The following is a 24,124-nucleotide window of genomic DNA, read 5'->3' as shown; positions in this document are numbered from 1 at the left end:
AACTTGCTGGCAAGAATATTGTGGGAGACCGTATCAAAAGCCTTGCTAAAGTCAAGGTATATAACATCCACTGACTTTCCCATGTCCACCGAGCCAGTTACCTCATCATAGAAGCTAATCAGATTGGTCAGGCACGACTTGCCCTTTGTGAATCCATGCTGACTATTCCTGATCACTTTCCTCTCATCCAAGTGTCTCAAAATGGATTCCTTTAGAATCCCTTCCATGACTTTTCCGGGAACCGAGGTAAGACTGACCGGCCTATAGTTCCCTGGATCGTCCTTCTTCCCTTTTTTTGAAGATGGGCACTACATTTGCCTTTTTCCAATCATCCGGGATTTCTCCCGATCTCCACGACTTTTCAAAGATAATGGCCAAAGGCTCCTCAATGACATTTGCCAACTCCCTCAGTACCCTCGGGTGCGTTAAGTCTGGACCCATGGATTTGTGTACGTTTAGCTTTTCTAAATAGTTCCTAACCTGTTCTTTACCCACCAAGGGCTGTCCATCTTCTTCCCATCTTGCGTCACTTAGCACAGAAGTCCAGGAGCCGACCTTGTCCGTGAATAAGCAGCAGGTGTAATACAAACAGGAGGAAGTGTTTGTTCACACAAAATACGATTAGCCTGTTGCACTCATTGCCATGTTATGTTGTGCTGTCCAAACACATAACTGGTTAAAAAATATTTTTAATTAGTCCCATAATGGCTATTAGCAAAGGTGGAGAGGCATGTAACTCCATGTTTGGGATGATACTAAACTTCTGATGACCAGAAGCCAGGAAGGGAAGATAGGATTACTCCACATGCTCTGTTCACTTTGTTCCCCCTGAAGCTCTGGTACTGTCCACTCTCAAAAACATGACACTGAGCTAGATGGGCCATTGGTCTGATCCTCTACGGCCATTCTTGTGCTCTTATTATTCATTCTTCAGTCTTAATGGAACACACACATTTCCCAAAATCAGAAGGGGATTGTGAATACACATGTTGTGGTAGGTTATATGCTGGGCCTCTTGGACTTCCGTAAAACCTTTTAATAAGAATATTATTTCATTTTAAAATGTTGTTTTATTATTAAATAAACTTGCCTGCTTTCCTACCCTAGTACTGTTTGCAGTTGCATAGTACCAGCTTATTTCATTCCAAAATGTATTTTGGGCTAAAGTGTCACAGATCATTAACCATATTAATATTTTCTTCCAGTTCTTGAGAGAATTTGAATTACTGTCGATGATTTTGGCTTTTCAGCCTTCATTATCAGTGTTTGCTGGCTGAAGGATGTTTCTAATTTCCCCACAAGATCTGAAATAAAAAAGGTTACTCTGTTTAATGAAGCGTGGACAAAGCCAGAGTGCAAACATGATGTTATATTAGTAAAACTGAATACCAATGCCAGAACTGTATGGTTTACTCATGACCTTTACCAGACCATAGAGTATGAAGAATAGTATAAGATTATGATTGATAATGGTCATTGCTGGATGTAATGTTGCTCCCTTGGCCTTGAGATGCAGCAGTCATTTTCTCTGTAACAGCTGTGCTAGCTCTCCCTGTGGCTGCTACTACTATTTCCCTAAATCATTCAACCTCTACCCAAGTCTTGTTTTTTAAATAGACCCATATTAGTCCATGGCTAACATTGATGCTAGTGTTTTTTTCCCCAAAGTGAGGATTATAGAGGCAAGCCACCCTGGAAGTGCATTATGTGATTTAAATAAAATATATAACACTCTTGAGAGTTAGAGTGATGACATTAAGAAACCATCAGCCATGTGTGGGAGAGGGGAAAGTGAGGCTAGGTTAATCATCTGCTTGGCATTAAATCTGAGTTAATGAAATGCCATAACAATTAAAGTAAATGAGATTGTGTGAGAGAGAGAGAGAAATGAGCCAACACAGGGTGACCAGATGTTAGTATTGGAAAATGCCCGGCTCAAATGTATTGGAAGTAAGATGATCAGATGTCCCATTTTTAGAGACAGTCCCATATTTAAGCCTTCCTTCAGGTTTTCTGGCTTTTTTCTTAAAAATCGGCAAATTGTCCCGTATATCCTGTCCCCCATTCCATCAGTATTGATGGGTCCTGCTACTGGCCAACTCCGTGCCAGCTCTTGGTCAGAAGGGCTCTGTCCTGTTTCTGGCTGGCACTGCCTAAGTGCTGTAAGCTGTAGAGTCTGGTGTGTGCAGGCAGGCACTTGGCAGTGGCTGATAATTTGTCACCTCTGCTGCCCTCCCATCAGCCCTTTGTTTTCCCCCTCACTGTCATCTCTCTGCTATGACCTTTCGCCACCCAACCCCGCTGTTCTTCCATATCCCCCCGGCAGTGTGCATCCAACTCCTAGTACTGTGAGAACAAACCCCTAGTCAGAGTGCTCAGCTCACTAACAGTCTGGCTAGCAGGCTCCTTCCTTCCTCCACTATCTCTGGCAGGGCCCAGGGCCCTGGGAAAGCCCAAAATCCTCCAGCCTGGGGCACTGGCCAGGAAAGAGCCAAGCCCTGTATGTGCCAAAGCTCTGCACAGCACTGGCACTGTGGTGCTGGAGGGCGAGTTCCAGCCTGTTCGCACCCCAAAACTGCAGGCTCCACAGCAGCCCCCCAAGCAGGGGCGTAGCATCATCTTCACAAACTCCCAGCCCCCACCTTGGGTCCTGTCCCAAGGAGCGAGGAGCTGCTCCATCACATAGGTACCCTACCAACACACACCTCTGGGTGAGTTGGATGAAGACCCTGCAGTCAGGTTCCCTGGTGGACTGTGCAACCTTAGGGTTTAACCTCTTCCTGACTGCTCTGTAGTGGGAGACAGGCGGCAGCTGGGTTACAGCAGCAGCCAGCAGCAGTGTGGAGGTGTTGTTTGCCTTTTGACTCTTTGCAGGTAGGAAGGGACAAGCTGCATCCAGCCACAGGGAAGGGGAGGGAGAAAAGATGTGCTCTGCAAAGATACCAGGTCATCCCCTCCCACCCTCATCCCCTATGCTGGAAGTATCTCCTGTCCCTTACCTCCCACACAGGGCAGAAAGCTGTTTCTGGCCATATTCTGGTGCAGACCTGATGGAAATCTAGAGAGGGCATGTGACCTTGTGTGCTCCATTCCATATTGCCTCAGGAAAATGTGGCATTAGATGCCAGGAGATGTGGGTCTCAGCCAGGCATACAGGGTAGAGAGCATGGAGTGGATTTGTTAACATAAGAGTGAAAAGCCTTCTAACTTGCCAAACCTGTTAACATAACTGTGACTGGGTGGGCCTCACCACCACAGACGCCTTCTGCTGGACACTCTGGGAATTAGCTCTTCAGCCCTTGCGTGCCCCCTTTTCACCAGTGTCTCACCCATGGTTGCCAGTTTTTTTCCCTTCACTTCTGAGTACTGCCCTGCCACAGTCCTCCCCCTCAGAAAACCCCCAGCACTCTATATCCACCTTGCTTCAGTGACCCACTGCCAGTCATCATCTATCCCCTTTCCTCAGGGCAAACTGCAATCTGAAATGGCCACTCATCATTGGCCATGGGTGTAGACCTGCTGCTTTTGCATCTCCTGGCTGCCTCTCTGCAGACCTAGTAGTCTCAGGCCTTGCAGCCTGGGAGTTTGCCTGGCCAGATTTTCCCCAGCCTTGCCTGTCTTCTCCCAGCCCTGCTCCAAGTCCGGACGCCTCTAGCTTCCCTGGCAGCTAAGTCCCTCCTGCTCCACAGCAAGAGCAAGTCAATCTCCATCCCTCCAGGAGCCCTTTTTTATACAGCCTCAGATGGACCCTAATTGGCAATATCAGCCTCAGCTGTGGGCTTTGCTCTCAGCCCTTTCCCAGAGCTAGGTTTTACACGTAAAGGGCCAGATGCCCCATCACAATAACATTGACCTGTGTGAAAGAGTCATTATTAATGAAACCATTCAACAGGCATGTACCAACTCTGAATGTATTAACAAAAACAGTTGTGCATTGTTGCCTGATCTAAGATTACGTTTTAATTTAACCACCTTTAGGGTTGGCAGGTTCTTTGTCCCAGGATCAGGCCCAATATTCAATTATTCTACGGTTGGAAACCCTGATATGCACAGTTGCAACACTCACACTATAGAAACTCTTGTATATTTGTATAGTTTATTAATGCAGTTAGCACAGTCACGAACACCCCAATTTAATAAGATAGGGAACACACATCCATATTTCCATATACTTACCTCATTCCTTTTAGAACAATCTTAAGTATTAGCCCATCATCTTTCTCATTACTTTCACCTTCCCCATCATCACCAGGGGTCATCATTCTGGCCCTTCCAAGGACTTACATCTTCTTCTTCCTGTCGCCCCGTGGCTGGGGTCCCACTTTTATACAATGTGACACTGACATGTTTGATACATATTCAGTAGGGAATGTTTCTAAGACTGAAGTGTTCTTTTCCTATAGGTCAACTTTATTATCATATACATCAATTTGTTACAATAGGACTTTGTGGTCATTTATCACATCCTGTATCCTGATTCCTTCAGCTCAGCCTGAACCAGTTATTTTGGGACTTTGTATATGACAATGCAACTGCTGAGCCTGAGGGTATTTTCCCTACCATCCTATGAGGGTGAAAGGTCCCTGACATAAGTTTCCCTTTTTGCTCTAAATAAGCTATGATCTGTGTCTGGGTGAGATCAGTGTCTCAACCATAGAAACCTGCTCTCCTTAGCTTCTGCTGATCTTATAAATGGCCTTTAGCAGATTTCTTGCATTACTGCTCTTAACTATTACCTCTGTGCTAAATCTACCCATTAATATATTAATGAATTAATCTAAATCAACACAACCGTATTATTAAAATGATAGGCAAGCAACTTGATAGGCTACGTCATTACTATGTTTACTGGACCTTAGTTTAAAATTGCTTTAAATTTAACATTTCATTAGTTTGTTGCTGAAGATTACAAAATCACATCACTAAAAAAATCCATTCATAGATGTTTACATGCACAATCTGAGTATTCAGCTTTATCCTTAAACACTTGGATCTTCAGACATATCTCTATTTATAAAAATATTTTTACTGCAGGACAACAAAGTGACATCATCAAACCACTATGCATCCCGCTGCTCTCCTCCACCCTCAGCCATTCGGCCTCCTCCTTTATTCCTTGCCAGTTCTCTGGGGAGGCAGGCGCCACGCGGCCTCTCCTTCCCCTCTTCCCAGTGCTCAGGTGCTTGGTGCGCAGGCACTTGGCTCACACTCCAGGCGGAGAAGACGCACGTGCAGCAGCTGCTGCTGGCCACACACTGGCCCCTGTGCCCCACTCCTCAGCTGGAGTGGCCCAGCTAGCTCCAGCTGCCTGAGTCCCAGCTCTAGCACCATTGGTTCAGGGGGATGGGACAGGGAGGCAACTATTGTTCCCACGTGATGTGGGGAGTGGAAGTAGAGGGGGAGAGTAGAAGCAGTTGGGCCCTGGCTTGGTAGCAGGTGTTCCGTGGGGCTGGGCAGACGGGAGAAGGGGCTGCCTAAACATAATGATGAGTAACCCAGATTACCCCACTGATCTCTCTTCCAAATCTGGTTCTCAGTACGGTGGGGGTGCATAAAGCTGGGGTTTCCCCCATGGTTCTGTGTCTCTCCATTGTGCCTTGTTTGCACAGAGCATGTCCCAGCCCCATGGCGGGAGCTTACTTGCCAGCTGGAAGGGCACAGCTGGAGCACTACCACACAGTAAAGATGGGAAATAACCAGGCACAAAAGTGGACAGCAAGAGGGTGGTTGGTGAGCGTAGCAAGCAGGGGGCACAGCCCCCTAGTAGTTTTTTAAGTCAATTATTCAAAAGACCACCCTTTTTCTAAAATACACATTTCCCCGGAACCCGGGATCAGCTGGGGAGTCCCTAGCTAACCCTGGGCTCCTAGTGGCATGCAGTGTAGCATGGAGTCCGAGGTCAGTGGGGTACTGTGACTAGTCAATTATCCACATTTTAACATCCTTAGTAGGGAAGGGACAGATTGCAATCTATGTGACTGATCATAACAGAAGCATGAAACGTGCTGTCAGAAGTAGGGATGTAATAGTGTAGCCGATTAAACTATAAGCAAAGGCTCACCATCGGGGCAGATGAGGATTTTTCAGGGCCCGGGGCAGCACAATTTCGCGGGGCCCCCCTTTGACACAGCACATGTGCGGTGGCACCACGGTGCATGCGCGGGGCGTCTTGAAGCGCGGGGCCCGGGGCGGTCGCCCCGCTCGCCCTGCCCTATATCCGCCCCTGCTCACCATCACCACCACTACCCGCCTCCCTGCCGCAGCTCTGCCAGGACATTTTTTAGTGCGCTGGCCAGCAGCCTGGCTCACACCGGGTCCCAGGAGCTACCCCTGCTGCAGCTCTGAATGCAAAGTAATTTAGGAGCCAGTGCGCAATCGGCCTGGTTCAGTTCCAGCTCACACCGGATCCAAGACCTACCCCTGCTGCAGCTCTGCATTAAGAGTATTTTAGGAGCTAGGGGCAGGCAGCCTGGCTCAGTCCTGGCTTGTGCTGAGTCCCAGGAGCTACCCCAGCTGCAGCTCTGCAATAACATGCACATAGCTCCCAGGACTGAGCCAGACTGCCTACCCGCCGGCTCCTAAGTTACTTTTCATGCAGAGCCACAGCGGGGGTAGTTCTCAGAACTGAGCCAGGCTGCCTGCCTTCTGGCTCCTAAATTACTTTCTCTGCAGAGCCACAGTGGGGGTAGCTCCTGGAGCTGGTGTGAGCCAGGCTGCCTGCCCACCAGCTCCTAAAATATGTTGCATGCAGAGCTGCAGCGGGGGTAGCTCCCGGGGCCCAGCACAAGCCAGGACGGAGTGCTTGCAATGCTAACCCTTATCAATGAATTGTATAGTCAATAAAATTTTGGTCGATTATACACAATTAACAAATTACACACTTCTTAACATCCCTAGTCAGAAGTCTTAAAAGAGCAACACTGATGAACACGACTACAGAACCCAAATCACCAAAAAAGAAAATTGACCTTTTGCTGGTGGCTTCTGAGCCTGATAATGAAAATGAACGTGCATTAGTCTGCACAGCTTTGGACTGTTACCAAGCAGAACCCATCATCAACATGGAGGTGTGTCCTTTTGAATGGTGATCAGCGCATGAAAGGATTACAAATGTTTCACTTAAATGGTACATAAATACCTTACAGCGAACACCTGTTCTCACTTTCAGATGACATTGTAAAAAAGCAGGCAGCATTAGCTTCCTGCAAATGTAAACAAACATGTTTGAGTGATTTTGCTGAACAAGAGGTAGGACTGAGTGGACTTGTAGGCTCTTCAGTTTTACATTGTTTTATTTTGAGTGCAGTTATGTAAAAAAAATTATATCTGTAAGTTGTACTTTTATGATCGAGCTTGTTCTACAGTACTTTCATGGGGTGAACTGAAAAATACAATATATATCTTTTTCACTGTGCATATAGTTGTAATAAAATTAACGTTGAGTGTCTGTGGTACACTGTTTTCTATGTTGTAATTGAAATCAATATATGTGAAAATGTAGAAAACATCCACAACAATTTAGATAAATGGTATTCTATTATTGTTTAACAGTGTGATTAAAACTGCAGTGAATCACAATTTTTTTTAAATCTCATGATTAATTGTGATTACTTTTTTAAATCATTTGACACTGAGATGCAGCAGTCTTTTACCAGGGCAAGGTTCTTCCTTTCCCACATCTGTTTATCAGCACTTTGTAGAAACTGGCAGAGATTTGCTGTCAGTTTGGATTTCTTTTCCGGTTAACACAAGAACTCCTGGGAACTGACAATGATCTCTCCTTTCACTTTGGGAAGAATCAGATTTACTGAGTGCCTGTGATTCATGTACTGATGATCACTTGCCATTAGAAAGCCACTTGTTTAAAAACCCCTTTTTGGCTCACTGCATTTTTACTGGCTTTGGTCAAAGTAACACAACAAAAAAGGACTATGGAGGCTTTGCTTTATGTATCTCTTAGGTGAATTGGTTGTAGAAATTTGGGACACCTAGAAGAAGAGAAGCCACTGGAGAATCCAGATATCAGATGGAGTAAAACCAGAAGTCTTTGGATAGCTGTGTGTTTCAACAGCTGCTCCCTTTTAACCTCAACAAACTGTGTGAAATCTCTTCCCCTTCTCTCTCTCTCTCTCTCTCCTCTGATTTAAAAATGTTGTAAATGATTGTTTTCAGTTTGTCACGGTTGTTGTGGTTATGCCTATCTACCTTTTACTAAAGAACCTGAGCTCCCAAACAAGCACCTCCCTCTCCCTTCCATTTATAGAAAAGTACAGAACACATAGAGTTAGAAATAAAGCTTGGAATCTCTCCAGAAATGCTGTTCTCATATTATTTCAGCACTTCCTATCTTAAATCAGACTTTGAAAAGGAAAAAAATACAAGAAGTTAGCAAGACTTTTTGATCCTTGACAATTGTTCTCTTTGCATTTGTTCTCAGACCAGGGGTAACTTACTTTATCCAGACCGGTTTGCCCATCACTGTTTGAGTAGTACATTTAATATGATAGTCCTGTTTGCTAATGATCAAACTTGACAAGCAAAAAAGGTTCCCTGCTATTTATCTAAAGAAACATGAGCTAGGCAAGGTTGTTGTTAGCATGCAGAAAGTAATTTCATAGCCTCTGGGAGGATTTAATCAAGCCTTGTATACTGATTGAGATGCACTGTTCGAAAGAGGGGAATCTGATTAACGAAATAAAAATTCTAGAGTGTTTTTCATGCAAACATTCATCAGGATATCTTATATAATTACATAGCCAGTAAATCAACACGGTGTGTAAATGCTTCAGTCATGGTGTAAATATCTTAATGACTGAAACATCTTTAGACATGAATAATTTATATCTGTATGATTCATTTTTCATACCCATGGTTTACTTCAACATGATAAACTAATCCTTCTCTGTCAGGGGATATGCAGTTGATTATCCTTTCCAGATTTCTCTTTCTTGCATTTGTTTTTCTCTATTAGACACACTCCATTGCTTTTCTTCTTCGTTTTCTAATGTAGCTGTTTTATTTATTCACCTTGTCTACTGTAGTTTAGTTTACCTTCCCAGTACATCTCAAGAGACATGTAGAAATGCAGCCAGGGCATAAGCTGATTTTTCCTCTCACAAGTAGCTTTTACAATAATTGCAGCTGTATCTTGAGACATTGACTGATTATCACCAAATGACATTAGTACTTCTTATTTCTTTGCCATTGTAGAAGAGATGTACGTTATGGGAAGTATTGTCTAGTGATAGGCCAATGCCAGGTTAACATTTATCACTTGCAGCCTCTTTATCAGTACAGCACTTTACTACAATATTTATAACAAAAAGGCTTCCTTCTTCACAGAGTACCATACAATACTGATGCTCAGCTAACTTGTTTGTAATTCTAAATATCAGTGGAAAAAAATCGGCTGAAAAAATGGCAACAGCGGAGAGCCAGGACCTCATTAGTTCTTGTCTTTACAGAGGACACCATCTTTTGCAATAGGCAAGTCAGATAGGGGGAAATGTTTCAGAAGGATACTTCTGGATGCCTCTGTTTGGGGAACTCCACTTGAGATGTTTTTGGCCTGATTTTTGGAGTTGCTGAGTGCCTGTTATTTTAATTGATTTCAGTAATGTATATAGATGCCTGGCACCTCTGAAAACCAGGTGTCTTAGTTGGGCACAAAATCGAGGCACCCCAAATGAGTGGAAATGTTAGCCTTAATTTCTCTAACTGGATTTTCTGTCTGCAAGAAAGAGAGGATAATCGCCATCTACTTCATAGGCAGCAATGTGAAAAATAATTAGCTAAAACCTTTCAACTGATGAACAATTCCTTTCTGCTCTATAATCCTTTTCATTCTTTTGTACTCATTATGAGGACAGCCCCACTTCCATAACTTAATATTTGCAGTTCTGTTTATTTGCTTTATACACTGCGTTTTCCCTGTATTTATAGTTTGTGACAATAAGAATGTGAACTGGTTCCCGTTCAGTGTTTTTTCTTGGCTGCTTGTTGACTTGCTATTTTTGGCTTTTTCTTGGATAGTTCCTTCTCCTTGTCCAGGATAAGGATGCCAGTTGGAGTTGTCTCTAGAATCACTCCATTACATTCTTCCTCTTCTGCAGCATACCATTTTCTATCATACTATATGTATTGGAAATAGATGACAGATTCTTTAAGATTCAATAAAAAAAACCCTCATGTCCTCTTTACCTGTTTCCTACCTAGTTTAAATTCCAGCTAATAAACACTCTCAGTTTCAGTTCCAGCAGCTTATGTGGAGGCCATCCCATCTAAACATTTGCTTCTCCTCACAGCAGGCATCCCATTGTTCTGTGAACCAAAACTAGTACTTGCATCCATTAAGTTTCCTGCAGTGTTAATATTCTCCTTTCTCCACTGATGCTGAGCACTGGGAAGACTTCTGAAAAGATCAAGTTACTTTGTCCGAGTTTTCAGTTGTCTTTTTATATCCCTGAAATGCACTTTCATTTTATCAAAGCTCCCTTCACTTGTCTCATTTGTAGCTTGAATGTCAATAGTTGACAGGGATTCTCCAGTTATTTTTCACTCTCATTATCACATGCTTTATCTTGGCATTCATGAGGCAAAGTACCGTCTTTTTCCATTGATCTGGGTAACAGATATTTTGGGCTTAGTTCCTCAACACAGAGTCTCTAATTAGATTCATTTGCTTCTTTCTTTCTTGCTTGCTTGCTTGCTTGCTTGCTTGTTTCTATTTGGTGCTTTCTTGGCCAGTTATTGAGTTGCTATCTTTGAACTGTTCTTTTTCTTTATTAGTGACAGGGTATGTATGGCAGGTATCACTTGAATTACAACAGACAGTTCTCTCTTCTGCTTTTCATACTATTTCTAGTAGCCATTTCTAATAGCCAGGATGGGTAGGAATGGTATCCCTGGTCTCTGTTTGTCAGAAGCTGGAAATGGGTGACAGGGGAGGGATCACTTGAGGATTACCTGTTCTGTTCAGTCCCTCTGGGGCATCTGACATTGGCCTTTGGCAGAAGACAGGATATTCAGTGGTGGATTTAGAGTTAGTGGGGCTCTATGCTCAGCTTCGTTTTTGGGGTCCCCCTAGGAACCCAGCCAAGAAAAAGACGATTCACTCTTCCTGCGCCTCCCATATTTCATTGTTTTTACTTCATCCTCTTCCTATATTATAAGTAAAAAGAAGTAAATGAAAATAAAGTGAGGTACTTTGTTTGTTTTTTGTAGTCTAACTCTTTTTTTCATAGACCATTTGAAAATTGCTGAGTATCTCAGTGGACCACTTAATGATCTTTCCAATTATTGTTTGAACCATTAGCTAACTATTGTAAATAGCTTTCGATAAGCATTTTATTTAAAAAAAATAACTTTTTCTCAGTCCACTTGAATGGTGTTCTCGGAGCACAGATGGGAACTTCTGGTCTAGATGAAAGCTTGTATTTTCATTAAGCTAACATGAAAAATATGTAAAAATAAAATGTATAGATGACGTATGAATGGACAAATAAAAGTTAACTTCTTCTGAAGAAACATATTTTTCAATTTGAAAATAATATTCTGATAACTCTCTTTTCTACACTTCTTCTTTACAAAATCATCAATTAAGTCATTGTAAATAATATTTTGTAAAGAAGCACTTTCAACTGTCAATATTGCTGAACTTGTCAACTGTTCCTGACTCATCATATTCACAAATAATTTTTAACTCATTTCAATACAGAAAAAGATGGTTCACCAGAAGCATTTGTGACAGATATTGTTTAAAATATTTTCAGAATGGATTCTACATTTGAAAGGTTGCCACTGGCGCCACATGTGGTACGCTCTGGGTCACTGAGCATTGGCCACGGAGAGGAAGCGTGACACAGAGCCCCCAGCCCTGCCCCTTCCATTTAAAGTCTCCTTTCCCCCCCTTTCTGGGGAGCATGGAGCCAGACCCGCCTCATCTTGCCCAGGGGCCCTGCCATTCTGTCAGCCTCCTGTCTCTTGAGCTTCAAAAGCAAAATATCACAGCTCTAGAAACCAAACTGCTCTCACTTTCATTCACTCCACACTCAAAATATAGGCCCCTTGTTAATTTTTTAAACTCCGTAATTGCTCTCTCTGGAACTCTGCTGTCCAATGTGTATTTCCTGTTTGTGGCCTAGATAAATACACTTGTAGAGATTTTCTGTGCGCCTGAAATATGAAAATGGCACAAATACCAAATTGGTGTAATACTGAAATACTCTTTTTGGTCTAATTTTAACAGATTCAGTAGCAACAGCATCTGGACCATTGCTAGTTGAAGTTGCCAAAACTCCTGGTGCTGCTCTTGGGGTTGCACTAACTACCTCGATGTGCTGTAACAAACAGGTCATTGTCATAGACAAAATCAAATCTGCAAGTATAGCAGACAGGTGAGTGCTACAGAGGACCCTACATTATAGGATTACACATCCATTTAATATCAGTATTTTTGTTGTTGTTTATAGTAACTTTGCTTGGAATTTGAGATGAATTTGACTGAAGAAGATGTTGTCTGTGTTGTTAGAGTTTAAAACGAATCCATCTTGGCAGACAGTTTGTCCATACTATAGAGCTTTTAAAAAGTTTCTAAGACACCATTTTACTTTTGCTCATTCACACAGCACCAAACTACGGTAAAATCAAACCAACTCCCAACAATACCCTATGTCATCCCATAAACAAACACTGTCTCCACTTTATGGTATGTCTGAACATGTTTGTTTATGCTGTGCTGCACAGTAATTTGAAGGTTTGCTGGGGTGGGAGATATTTAAAAATATAATGCTGCAGCAGCAATTAGCTTTAAAAATAAGTACCCTGATAGAATTCTTAAAGTAAATCCCAGAGTATGAAACATTTGTCAAAGCAAGTAAATTTTGAGACTTAGCAACCGTGAAGTGCTCTTTAAGGGTACCTGGTTGATTCTTTTGGCACAGTGAAATGGAACTCCCTTATTTTTTTCTTTTTTATATTTTAGAATACCACTGAGGTATTAGAAAGACTGGCTTCTGTATTTTAGAGATATTTTATAAAGAAAATCTCTTTTTCAGCTCCATTTGAAAAATTCCCACATAGTGAGATGAAATTACACTTACAAACAAGGGGGAAAAAATTAGATATTTTCCCTCAGATGATGTAACTTCTATACTGAAGCTGTGGGATCTTTTTTTTAATTTACTTAAAATATTGTGTTTCAGCAGCAAATTTCTCCTGCATGTCGCCAGTCACCCTTCCTTTGTAATCTCCCTTTGACAATGGTGCTGTTAGTAGCACCCACTTGTAACAGTGAGTCTACAGCTCCACTGTGGGCTTGACCCTACAGTAGAACCTTTGAGAGTGACGGCCATTGATCCAGAGATGTTCTCCAGCTCAATGGTGCAGGATGCTTTAATTTTCTCCCTCTGTTTTCTCCCATTCCACAGGGGGTAACCAATTAAAGGAGCTGTCCACTTGACTGGTACGTCGGGATGCTGTGTTTGCATTTCTCAACTCATCCAGTAGCCAGTCTCTTGAGTGCAGCAAGATGTAGCATCTAGCCCCCTCCCCACCCCACTCCTTGAGTCACCATGCCAGCCCTGGTTTCATTATTTGTTTGACTACCGCATAATTTCATCATCATTGACAGCTTTTGTACTAATAAATGTTTAACTATGAATAACTCAAAAAATGATGAACTGGGTGCTTGTGTGAGGGATATGAGCAGGCTTGCTGAGTCTCCTTAAGTTCTTCTCATTTATTCTGCTGCCATTCACACATATATTACTAGTTAACTAGTACCCCGTTCCAGTTCTGTGAGTGACGTCTTGACATATACTGTGTTTGCTGACTTGTATTTAAGATTTGTACTAATAGACTTAAAGTTTGGCCAGGGACAATCCTTATAAAAAATACAAAGTTTTTCTCTTAAAAATGAAGTATCATAATTGTCATGACCAATTTGAAGGCTACAAAACTCATAATCTAATCAAAGAGCAAACTTTATCATACTGAGTTTTTTTCCCTTTGTATAGATGTGGTGCACTACATGCAGGAGACCATATTCTGTCCATTGATGGTACCAGCATGGAGTATTGTACGTTGGCAGAAGCAACACAGTTCTTGGCTAATACAGCAGACAATGTGAAACTTGAGATCCTTCCTCACCATCAGACTCGATTAGCATTGAAGGGACCAGAACATGGTAAGGGAATTTGTGGCCCTGGACCCCACTTCCTCTTTCTTGCATCTTCATAGCTACTACCATCGCTGCAAAATGGGGAAAAGATATTAAGGCAATTTTCTCTGTAACCTCTCTTTTCAGCTCTCCAGATTATGCTTCTGAAATCCCTTTGCCAGCTGCCTACTCTACTCTCAGTTTACCTCGATCTAGCCTCAGAAATTCCTAAAAATAAGGAGAGAATGTTTTGCTGATTGTACCTCTGTATAATTCCAGTCATAAAAAAGAGTTGGTGGTTATGCCTTAAGTATATGAAAAAAACAAACAAATAATGAATTATACTCAGAATAGCTTCACAAAATGGAAACAATATGGATCATTACCAACTTTTTAAAAATTTTCACTTTGAAGAGTATTATAAATGCCCATAGATTCACCTGCTTTCTGTCATTCCTGATAAGTTCTTGAGACTCATCTCTCAGTACTTCCAAAACACTGAATTTCTCTTTTAAATAACATTGTCATTGAGATGCCATCCTTCTCAAGGGAGCTTTTCAAATTACTCTGCTACTCAATTTGATATTTAAAAATTGTAATGTTTGTTTATGGACACTTCTCCATAGTCCCTACTCTAGTTCAGTTTGCTGTTTCCTGATATTATATTATAATTCCATGCTACATAGTCCTAATATTATATTCTAGAGGGGCAATAATTATAAATCTAAACATTTAACAATCTTAACAAATAATAATAATAAATCTAAACACTTTAAGTTGTGAGGAACAAATTATGGGGAGTCACTTCCACTTGGGGGAATCACATTTTTAATACATTGATATGTTATCCCTACAATAGCACTGTTTTGAAATAGCACCATAATGCGATTCTGCAAATGAAGCATAGGATATTTAAATCCCGGCTTCATTTGCAATTTCTAATGTCTTCATTTGTATCCCACTCTCGAAAGAGGGTGCAAGTGTAGACATACCCTTACAGACTATGCAACATCATGAGGCAACGATGTCATATGTGGCTGTTTTGTAGCTGTTTGAAATTCCCTTTGAGGAGGAAGTGGCTCTTTTCTGTTAAAAGTTGAGAACCATGGCCAAATGATTTTATTCAGTAGCAATCTGGTTGTATAGCTGATTACAGTTTGCTTTTAAGACAATGCTAAAATAACCACTGACCTTCAAGGCTTCTGTTATACAGGTTGAAACTCTCTAGTCGAACACTCTCTGGTTTGGCAATATCCATCGTCCAATATGATTTTACTTAGCTGGATGTGCACTTATCATGGGCATGGCCAAGTTTCCTGTGGTTCCATAAATTATTTTTTACAGCCACCAGTGCTGGCTCTCAGTGTTCTGTACTGTTGTTTAACTCTAATTTAACCCCAAATGTCTTCTAAGAGCCCAGTAAGCAGTGGAAGTGTTGGTAATGCTGCTTGACAAAATTGACCTCCTGTGGTCTGGCACATTCTCTGGTTCAGCACCATTCAGGTCCTGAGGGTGCCGGACTAGAGAGGGTTCAATCTGTATACCAATCCCCTTCATCTAGCACAACTACAATCTGGAAGCCAGTATAGCTGTTTTGTTATATATGGGCATTGAGCTTTGTGAAATGACATCAGGAGGATTCAGTGATGTGCATACAATGGTGTCTTTCTATAGGTGCTCTCGCTAGACAGATGCCTTAAGTTAACCAGAAGAGCCCAAATGTTTTGAGTATAGACTCCAGATGGTGTTACTTAAAAATCACAGTCTACTTAGAGGAAACATGCTTTATGGAAACAAATGTACTCTTAGGAACAGTCCTTCATTGGCTAAGAGATGGACTGGATGATATGAGTGCTTTGCACCACCCTCTTCTATGATTCTATGAACTGTTGAATCATTAAGGCTCTCGCTGTTGAATGCTATTTGCCCTAGAACATGTTCTGAATTATGAGCTGGCAAAAAACAAAAACAAAAAACCCTCAACCAACCCAAAACAAAACTAAAGTAAAAAAATCTAAAGAGAGTGAATGGAAGAATAGAGGATTGAGGCCCTCCTCCCCCAAAAAGCACAAGAGATCCTGTTTTTAAGGGTTTTTTTCTTTTATATTGGAATGCCAGGCTCATTCCTTTGTCTACTGTTGTCCCATGAAATTTATTGCAATGTTAAGAAATCCTAGACTGTCATAACTCAGTCAATTACTAATATACATGCTATAGGTTTATACAGAATTCTTGTTGAACTGGAATAATCATTCCACAAGATATGGAAACTTAATTTGTATCGACTTTCCACCTCACAGGACACTTTATACCTGTCTGCAGCATAAAAGAAAAAAAAACAAATGCACCAGATAATTTCCTGCTGGAAGCAGCCTTTTTAATTAAACAGGGCTCATACCAACCTGAACATAATGAAAATCTGCCTCACTGCATTATTCTTATCAGATTTTAATTTTTACACTATGGTTAAAATTCACACATTGACATAGATTATCAGCAGAAGAATCAGATGAATTTGAAAAGATATGATAGGAATCTAGAGTAGGTTTGATTCATTAAAACAAAATATTGAAATAGATTGTTACTAGGACTGCTGGGGTTTTCCTGGCCACATATCCTGTTTGCTATATACATTTTTGTAAACTTCTTCACAGTTATGTCTATTAGAATTAGATTGGTGAGCTGTTCAGGCCAGTGGTATAGCTAGGACAGGAAAAGTGGGTGGGCCCCGCTTTTAGATAGGCAGGAAGTGATGGGGGCAGCACGAGGAATGGAGCGCCCAGGGGGAAGGAATGATCAGGGGCAGGAAGGATCAGATATGCAGGTGGGATCTAGTGTCCTGTATAGAGGGGCATGAGGGATTCAGTGCCATGGGAAGGGGGCAGGAGGGATCTGATGCTCTGGCAGGGGCAAAAAGGGGAGGAGATGCAAGAGGGATCCAGTGCCCTGGCAAAATGGGGGAAGAGGGATGGGGAACCCAAGGCACACTGGCTGTACCTCTGGAGCAGAGGGGGGCTCCACTGGGGCTGAAGCACTGCCCACCCCTCCCAAACACAGTTCGGTTTCTGCCCCAGTACTAGCCCTGCCCAGACATACCCAATGAGGCATGCCCTTAAGGAGCCAGCACTGGGGCTGGAGACCAGGGCAGGAGCACGCAATGCTGGCAGGAGAGCTATGTGATCAGGCTGGAGGACAACCAACTAGTGTCAGGAGTCCCAACCTGTGGATTCAGCCTGGATTTGGGTAGGCCTGGATGCTAAGTGGATGCTGGATGCCATGGCCCACGCAGGCCCACCCATCGCTATGCCCCTGGTTCAGGCATTGGTCTTTTGGACTTTGAAGTGAGGCTGAGTGGTTCTGTCCAGGATCTGAATGTCCTAATTTTAGTGCCTTATGACAGTTTATAAAGAGGTTTTGGCAAAATATTTTCTTTAAGTCAAATACATTCCTTTCCTTTTACCTTTCCTCACTCACCCTTCGTTGTAATGAAACATTCCACTGGGCTTAGAGGAGGGAGGGGTGCATTTTTATTGAGATAAAGAAGGATTTAATGTATTCAACCAAGTGAGAGATCCTGTTTTTTCTATCATATAAAATGGAGAAAAACTATAGCTGTTCCTCTGGCATGTAGTTGGGCCTTGGTCCAAATGCAGCACATAGTGCTTAACATTACAGCCCCGATCTCCCCTCATCTTTAAATATGAAAGTGAAGCTAATGGGGACTACAGGTCATGCTTAATTTGTGCTAGGGTTTGCTGGTGCTGAGCCCTGGCAACTCTAAGTGTGGCAGTTTATAGCCCCAGCATCTTGGGGAATTCTGTGCCAGTTATGAAAGTTAAAAAAATTGTTTGAGCCTGACACCTAATTATTTGAGCCACAGCACCTTTTTCTTTACAAATTAATCACTGACAACAGGTCACAACACACTGTGTTTCATCTTGTTCAGAGTGAACAGACCATGAAGCATCTAGAGTTGCATCTCCATACTAAAAACGAGGGTAGCTATTTATCTGTATAATTGTGTATAGTTTAGGAGCAGCCTCTCTGGCTTTTGGCAAATTAATCAACGTGTCATTCCCTTCTCCCCTACCATCTTTTTCATGACAAATTTTAGCCGCCGCCCCCCCCCCCCATTTTGCTCAAACCTGAGTAGGAATCAAATATCATCTTAATTTTAATCTGGAAATTTTTAATTTTACGGTCACCCTGCAAAATCATAAATGGTGACTTTGGACTTTTGTTTTGTCTTTATTTATCAGACCCTAAGATAGGATTTTTGTGCTGATGGCTGAGTGAAGTAGTTTATTGCCCAGGGTGATATAATGCCAATGATGGATGCTGGCAAAATTAAAATGTCAACATAGAAAATCGAAATGACTGACACGTAAACCACTTCAAATCATTGTGGGAAATGTGATTTATAGTCCCTTTTTATTTTCTTAATATATACAAGTCCTGCTAATGCTAGTGGAGATTTGCAAATCTGTAATTACTAGTCATATATCATACATCTCAATAATGTCGACTCAAGTATTTTTCTAAAAAGTTTTTAATCTTCACTCTTAAGGCCAGAAGGAAATTAGAAATTGATTCAGTACTTATCTTTTTAAAAAAGCTATAAGAAGCATTATTTCCGGGAAGATGAAAGGTTTCCATCCCTGAAGTTGGTCACAGTGTTTGCAGATCACCAAAAAAAGGGACAAAGCCATATTAATTTCCACACCCTTTTCAAACTGCTTTTATTTTTGTTATTTTTTATTTATGCAATTCAGTTACCTCTCCCTCTTCTCTGGTCCCTTTTTGTTTTCTTATTTCCTGTCATCCCTTCATATGGGCAGTGAAGGTTCAAAGGAGCAACAGGCAACTTACCTGGGATTCCTGTGCCAACAACCACAGCAGCCTCCTCACCTACCACCATTATAACACCTACCACCCTGACCATTGCAGGATGCCAGCCTTGAAATTCCAGAAAACGCCTCCTCAAAAAAACCTTCGTAATGTTCCATGCTTTTTCCTGCTGACATATATATATTTTTCTTCTTCTTCCTCTCACTCTTCTCTTGTTTCAGTTGCACTTTAAAGATGTGGGTGTTGCACTTGAATGATGACATGGTTATTTCTGACAAATTATGCCCTTTTTTTTTTAACGGGACAGCCTTTGTAGATTGGAAAAGGCTTGAAAATTTTCATGGTACCTGGTTTTTCAACCGTATTTCTAGATCAGTAGGTTTGAGCACCTTATGTGCAGCATAATCTTTGAATACAAAGAATGGCTTACAGATTTTATGTCAGAAATCACCTAATAAAAATGCATTTCTAGAATCAGTATCCAGAAACATTGATTTATGTTGATTCATGGGTGTGTATCAAAAATATTTATTGTATGTACTTTGCTTAAAGTATATAGTACATATTTTTATTTTTCTGTCTACAGTGTCTTTGCTAGTTCCTAGTTCCTTTTATACCTCACATGGTGTTGAAATTCTGGCTATGCTATTATCTAGGGTCATACCTAAAAATGTATATGTGTCTTCGTTACTAGATTCACAAACCATTTTTGAGCACCATACGCGCAGATTCATATTGCTGCTCTGTTCCTTGTTCTAAAGTGCTATGTGCCAAGTGTCCAATTTTTTACAGCAGCTTTGGTGTCTTCATCCTTCTCCCCTACCTCCATGAGTGCATACAGCCTGAGTTCCCTGAACATGGGGACTTTACCTCGCAGTCTCTACTCCACCAGCCCACGCGGAACAATGATGAGGCGACGACTGAAAAAGAAGGACTTCAAAAGCTCATGTAGGTAGTAATAGCTGTCATTTGCAACAAACGGGTTGGGGAAACAAGATGAGAGAAATGTTTACTGCAGTTTTACTTTAGTAAATGTATTGAAGAGGAGTTGTCAGGAGAGGGGAAGTAGTTTAGATGTTGTTCCATTTGGTGAGCAGTACTCAGCAATGTGCACTGTTAGTATCCAACACTAAAATGTGTTGATTACTTCTAGTTTGTGTAACCCATAATTAAAGATATATATTATTTTAGTGTAGTTTGCTTCAGTGCTCTCTGGATGAGTATGCAATACTAATTTTGGATGCCCCTTCCCCTAGTATTTAAACATAGTTGGGTGAATTTATCCATTCAACTTGTACAATCATTACAGTCGGCATAAAATATATACACCATTTTATTATACCAGTTGCTCTGGCTAATAGCCAAAAATAGACCTATCCTCCATGAACTTATCTAATAATTTTTGGAACCCACTTATGCTTTTGGCCTTCACAACATCCCATGGCAAAAAGTTCTACAGGTTGACTTGCGATGCATAAAATACTTTCATCTGAAGAAGTGGGCTGTGCCCATGAAAGCTCATGATACCATCTACATGTTTTATTAGTCTATAAAGTGCTACCAGACAATTTGTTGTTTTTTAAGTTTATCCCATAGGCTACGTCTAGACTACATCCCTTTTTCGTAAAAGGAATGTGAATTAGATGTATCGCAATTGCTAATGAAGCGGGGATTTAAATATCCCCCGCTTCATTAGCATAAAAATGGCTGCCGCTTTTTTTCCGCACGGAGCTTTGTCGGATAAGGGATCTTTCGGAAAAGGCTTTATTTTCCTCAAGATCAGCGTCTAGACTGACGCTTTTTTCCAACAAAGCTCCGTGTGCTATCCACTTCAAGATCCCTTTCTTGAGTGGAAACAGCTATTAAATCCCGTCATTTAGTGTGTACAGTTGGAATTATGTTTTCCAATGTGCTTTTCTTCACATTTTTTAATTCATCTTCCATTTTGTTGTCAGTTACATAGCTTAGTGAGATCACTTAGTAATTCTTTGCAGTCAGCTTTGAACTTAACTATTTTGAGTAACTTTGTATTGTCTGCAGATTTTGACCACCTCACTGTTTATTCCATCTTCCAGTTCTTTGGTGACTATGTTGAACAACACCGACCCCAGAACAAATCCTTGAGTGACCACACTATTTATCTCTTTCACTATTGTGAAAATTGACCACTAATTCTTACCCTTTATTTCTTTTTTTTTTAACCTATTACCAGTGCATGAGAGGATCTTCACTCTTATCCTGTAACTGTTTAGCTTCCTTAAGAGCTTTTGGTGTGGGACTTTGTCAAAGGCTTTCAGAAAAGCCAAGTACATTGTATCAACAGGATCACACTTGTCCCCTGGCTTGTTGACTCCCTCAAAGATTTCTAATAAGATTGGTGAGGCACGATTTCTCTTTATAAAAGTTGTGTTGATTTCCCTCCCCCATCCCCACCCAAACATATTGTGTTCAATTACATGTCTGAATGTTCTGGTTTTTACTATAATTTTAACGAACTCTCAGTGTACTCAGTCACTGGCCTATAATTGCCTCTGGAGTCTTTTTTTTTATTATTATTAATTTTATATTCACTATCCTCTAGTGGTACAGAGGCTGATTTAACAGATAGGTTACATATGATAGTTCATTGCTTTATGATATCATATGTGAGTTCCATAAGAACTCTTGGATGAATGCCATCCCAGCTAGTCCTGGGATATTATTGCTGTTTATCAAGTTGTTCCAAAACAAGTTCTGCTAACACCTCAATCTGGGAAAGTTCCTCAGATATGTCACCTAAAAAGAATGGCTCAGGGGTGATAATCTCCCTCACATCCTCTGCAAAGAAGGCCAATACAAAGTATTGATTTTGCTTCTCTGCAATGGCCTTGTCTTTTTGAGTGCTCCTTTAGTACTTGGGTTGTCCAGGGATTGTCCAGAAGCCTTTAGTATGAGTCTTTATTATAAATGTTATTATAAATTTTAAATAGTTTCCATGCAGGCATTTCACTCTTGTCATTGTTCCTTTTAATTTCTGTTTAACTAGCTTTCTCAATTTTGTGTAGTTCCCCTTTATTAAGTTAAATGCTATTGTGATAGGGTTTTTTGGTATTTACTGCCCTATTTAGATATGTTAGACTTAATTACATAATAGTCACTATTACAGAATGGTTCAGCTGTTTCGCCTGTTGGACCAGATCCTGGACTTCACTTCAAACTAAATCAAAAATTGATTCTCCCCTTCTGGGTTACAGAACAAGCTTCTGTAAGAAGCAGGGATGAATGTGTCCAGAAATTTTATCTTTGCATCCTGTCCTGAGATAACATGTGTCCCAGCTGATAAGGGTGTAGTCCTCCATTATTATTGAGTTTTCTATTTTTATAGTCTCTCTGATCTCCCTGGGCATTTCATAATAAAGAGGTACCTGATACATTGAGCAGAGGGACCATTTTTATATAATTATTTTGCTAATTCAGGCCCACTTTCAGTAGTGTGAATCTGTCTTTCATTCTGAGAGTTTTTGGACATTCTCCTACAATTGGATATGTAATGATGAACCTCTTTTTGCCTGCACGGAGTCCCACCGATTTGAATTGGGCTCTGCAAATATGTGGCCCACATGGAGTACTGCTGAGGTCACTGGGGCTGTGTCTACATTGGCATCCCTTTCCGGAAAAGGGATGCTAATGTAGCACTTTGGAATAGGCAAATCCGCGGGGGATTTAAATATCCCCTGCAGTATTTGCATTAACATGGCTGCCGCTTTTTTCTGGCTTGGAGATAAGCCGGAGAAAAGCGCCAGTCTAGACGTGATTCTCCGGAAAATAAAGCCTTTTCCAGAGGATCTCTTTCAAGTAGGAATAAGAGATCCTCCGGAAAAGGCTTTATTTTCCGGAGAATCACGTCTAGACTGGCGCTTTTCTCCGGCTTATCTCCAAGCCGGAAAAAAGCGGCAACCATGTTAATGCAAATACCGCGGGGGATATTTAAATCCCCCGCGGATTTGCCTATTCCAAAGTGCTACATTAGCATCCCTTTTCCGGAAGGGATGCCAGTGTAGACACAGCCTGGGTGTTCTGCTCGGCTCAGCTTGTGGGTAGAGGGCATTAGTCAGAGAAGAATTTTCACTTGTTGGCCAAGTTTCTCTTGTGGATGGGAATTGTGGGATTCCACAACCTGCTCTCAAAAATTTGCAAATCAAGTAAATGTGTCAATACAAATCATCTCTGATTTTTGTTGGAAATAACAAATAAGTCCATGTGAGATTAAGGGGTTTGGTTTTTGTTTTATTTGCCTAGTCCTTTAGCAGTGCAACTCTTTTCACACAGTTTTGCTGTTCATCATATTTCTTATCTGATCGTCCATTGGAACCAATACATTTTACATACTATCTGCTAATATATCCTTTCAGATTATTAGAAGATATTGTGCCAATTCATACTATTGCATTGATACAATTGAGTATCATAATGTATGAATCTCATTCTCTCTCTACACATGCAGAAAGGTAGAGGGATTATTATACAAATACTAATTGATTTAGAAAGGAATAAAAGTAAAATACTGCCCAAGGCAAAAATATTTCCTGAGATGGTGGTAGCCTGTCGACAGTGGTCATTCTCTGTGGCTGAAGAAACTGTTGTTAACTGAGGCAATTTTATTACCAGCATTGCCTCTGGAGACAGTCGCTGTTTGTTTGTGTGATATTTTTATATTCTATTTAATAACCATAAGTCTTTGAGGCAAATTCTCTCCTGTAGAGAGGACCAACATAAAAGGACAAACGTGGCACATGGGCAGGGCTCGGCCTAGCTGATTTTTACCTTTTAATCACATACAAACTACAACATCTAAGAATTGCTGGTGCATTAAGGAGAAATTAGAGTTGCAGTCACCCCAGGAAGTGATATTAAATCTCATGCTTCAAGTCTTAAAACAATCCCTAGAGATTAGGATGGCATCTAAAGTGAGTAGAGGGAGGCAAATTACCCACATCTGTTCATTGTGGGATTCTTACACCTTCCACTGAAGCATCAGGGATGGTGTAGACGGAGCTTGGTCCTGCCTTGAGGGCGGGGGGCTGGACTCGATGACCTCTTGAGGTCCCTTCCAGTCCTATGATTCTATGATTCTATCTG

At 41.3% G+C, this 24,124-nt stretch overlaps 1 protein-coding gene across 17 annotated transcripts in view; it reads left to right on the top strand.

Moving 5' to 3' along the window:
• GRIP1 (glutamate receptor interacting protein 1) overlaps positions 1-24,124 on the top strand; it is a 511,591-nt gene that overhangs the window by 419,845 nt on the left and 67,622 nt on the right. For 8 of the 17 annotated variants that reach the window (XM_075931263.1, XM_075931307.1, XM_075931276.1 and 5 more), the window contains exons 8-11: positions 12,248-12,395; positions 14,016-14,185; positions 18,997-19,152; positions 19,799-19,954. In XM_075931263.1, coding sequence (XP_075787378.1) covers positions 12,248-12,395; positions 14,016-14,185; positions 18,997-19,152; positions 19,799-19,954 — 630 coding nt within the window. The remainder of the gene's footprint in view (positions 1-12,247; positions 12,396-14,015; positions 14,186-18,996; positions 19,153-19,798; positions 19,955-24,124) is intronic. The other 9 variants (XM_075931230.1, XM_075931244.1, XM_075931322.1 and 6 more) reach the window with 3 other exon arrangements.

Source organism: Pelodiscus sinensis, chromosome 1, assembly GCF_049634645.1.
Source record: "Pelodiscus sinensis isolate JC-2024 chromosome 1, ASM4963464v1, whole genome shotgun sequence".
Taxonomy (NCBI): domain Eukaryota; kingdom Metazoa; phylum Chordata; order Testudines; family Trionychidae; genus Pelodiscus; species Pelodiscus sinensis.
Note: the sequence above shows the minus strand (reverse complement) of the source record. Positions and strands in the feature narration are given on the sequence as shown.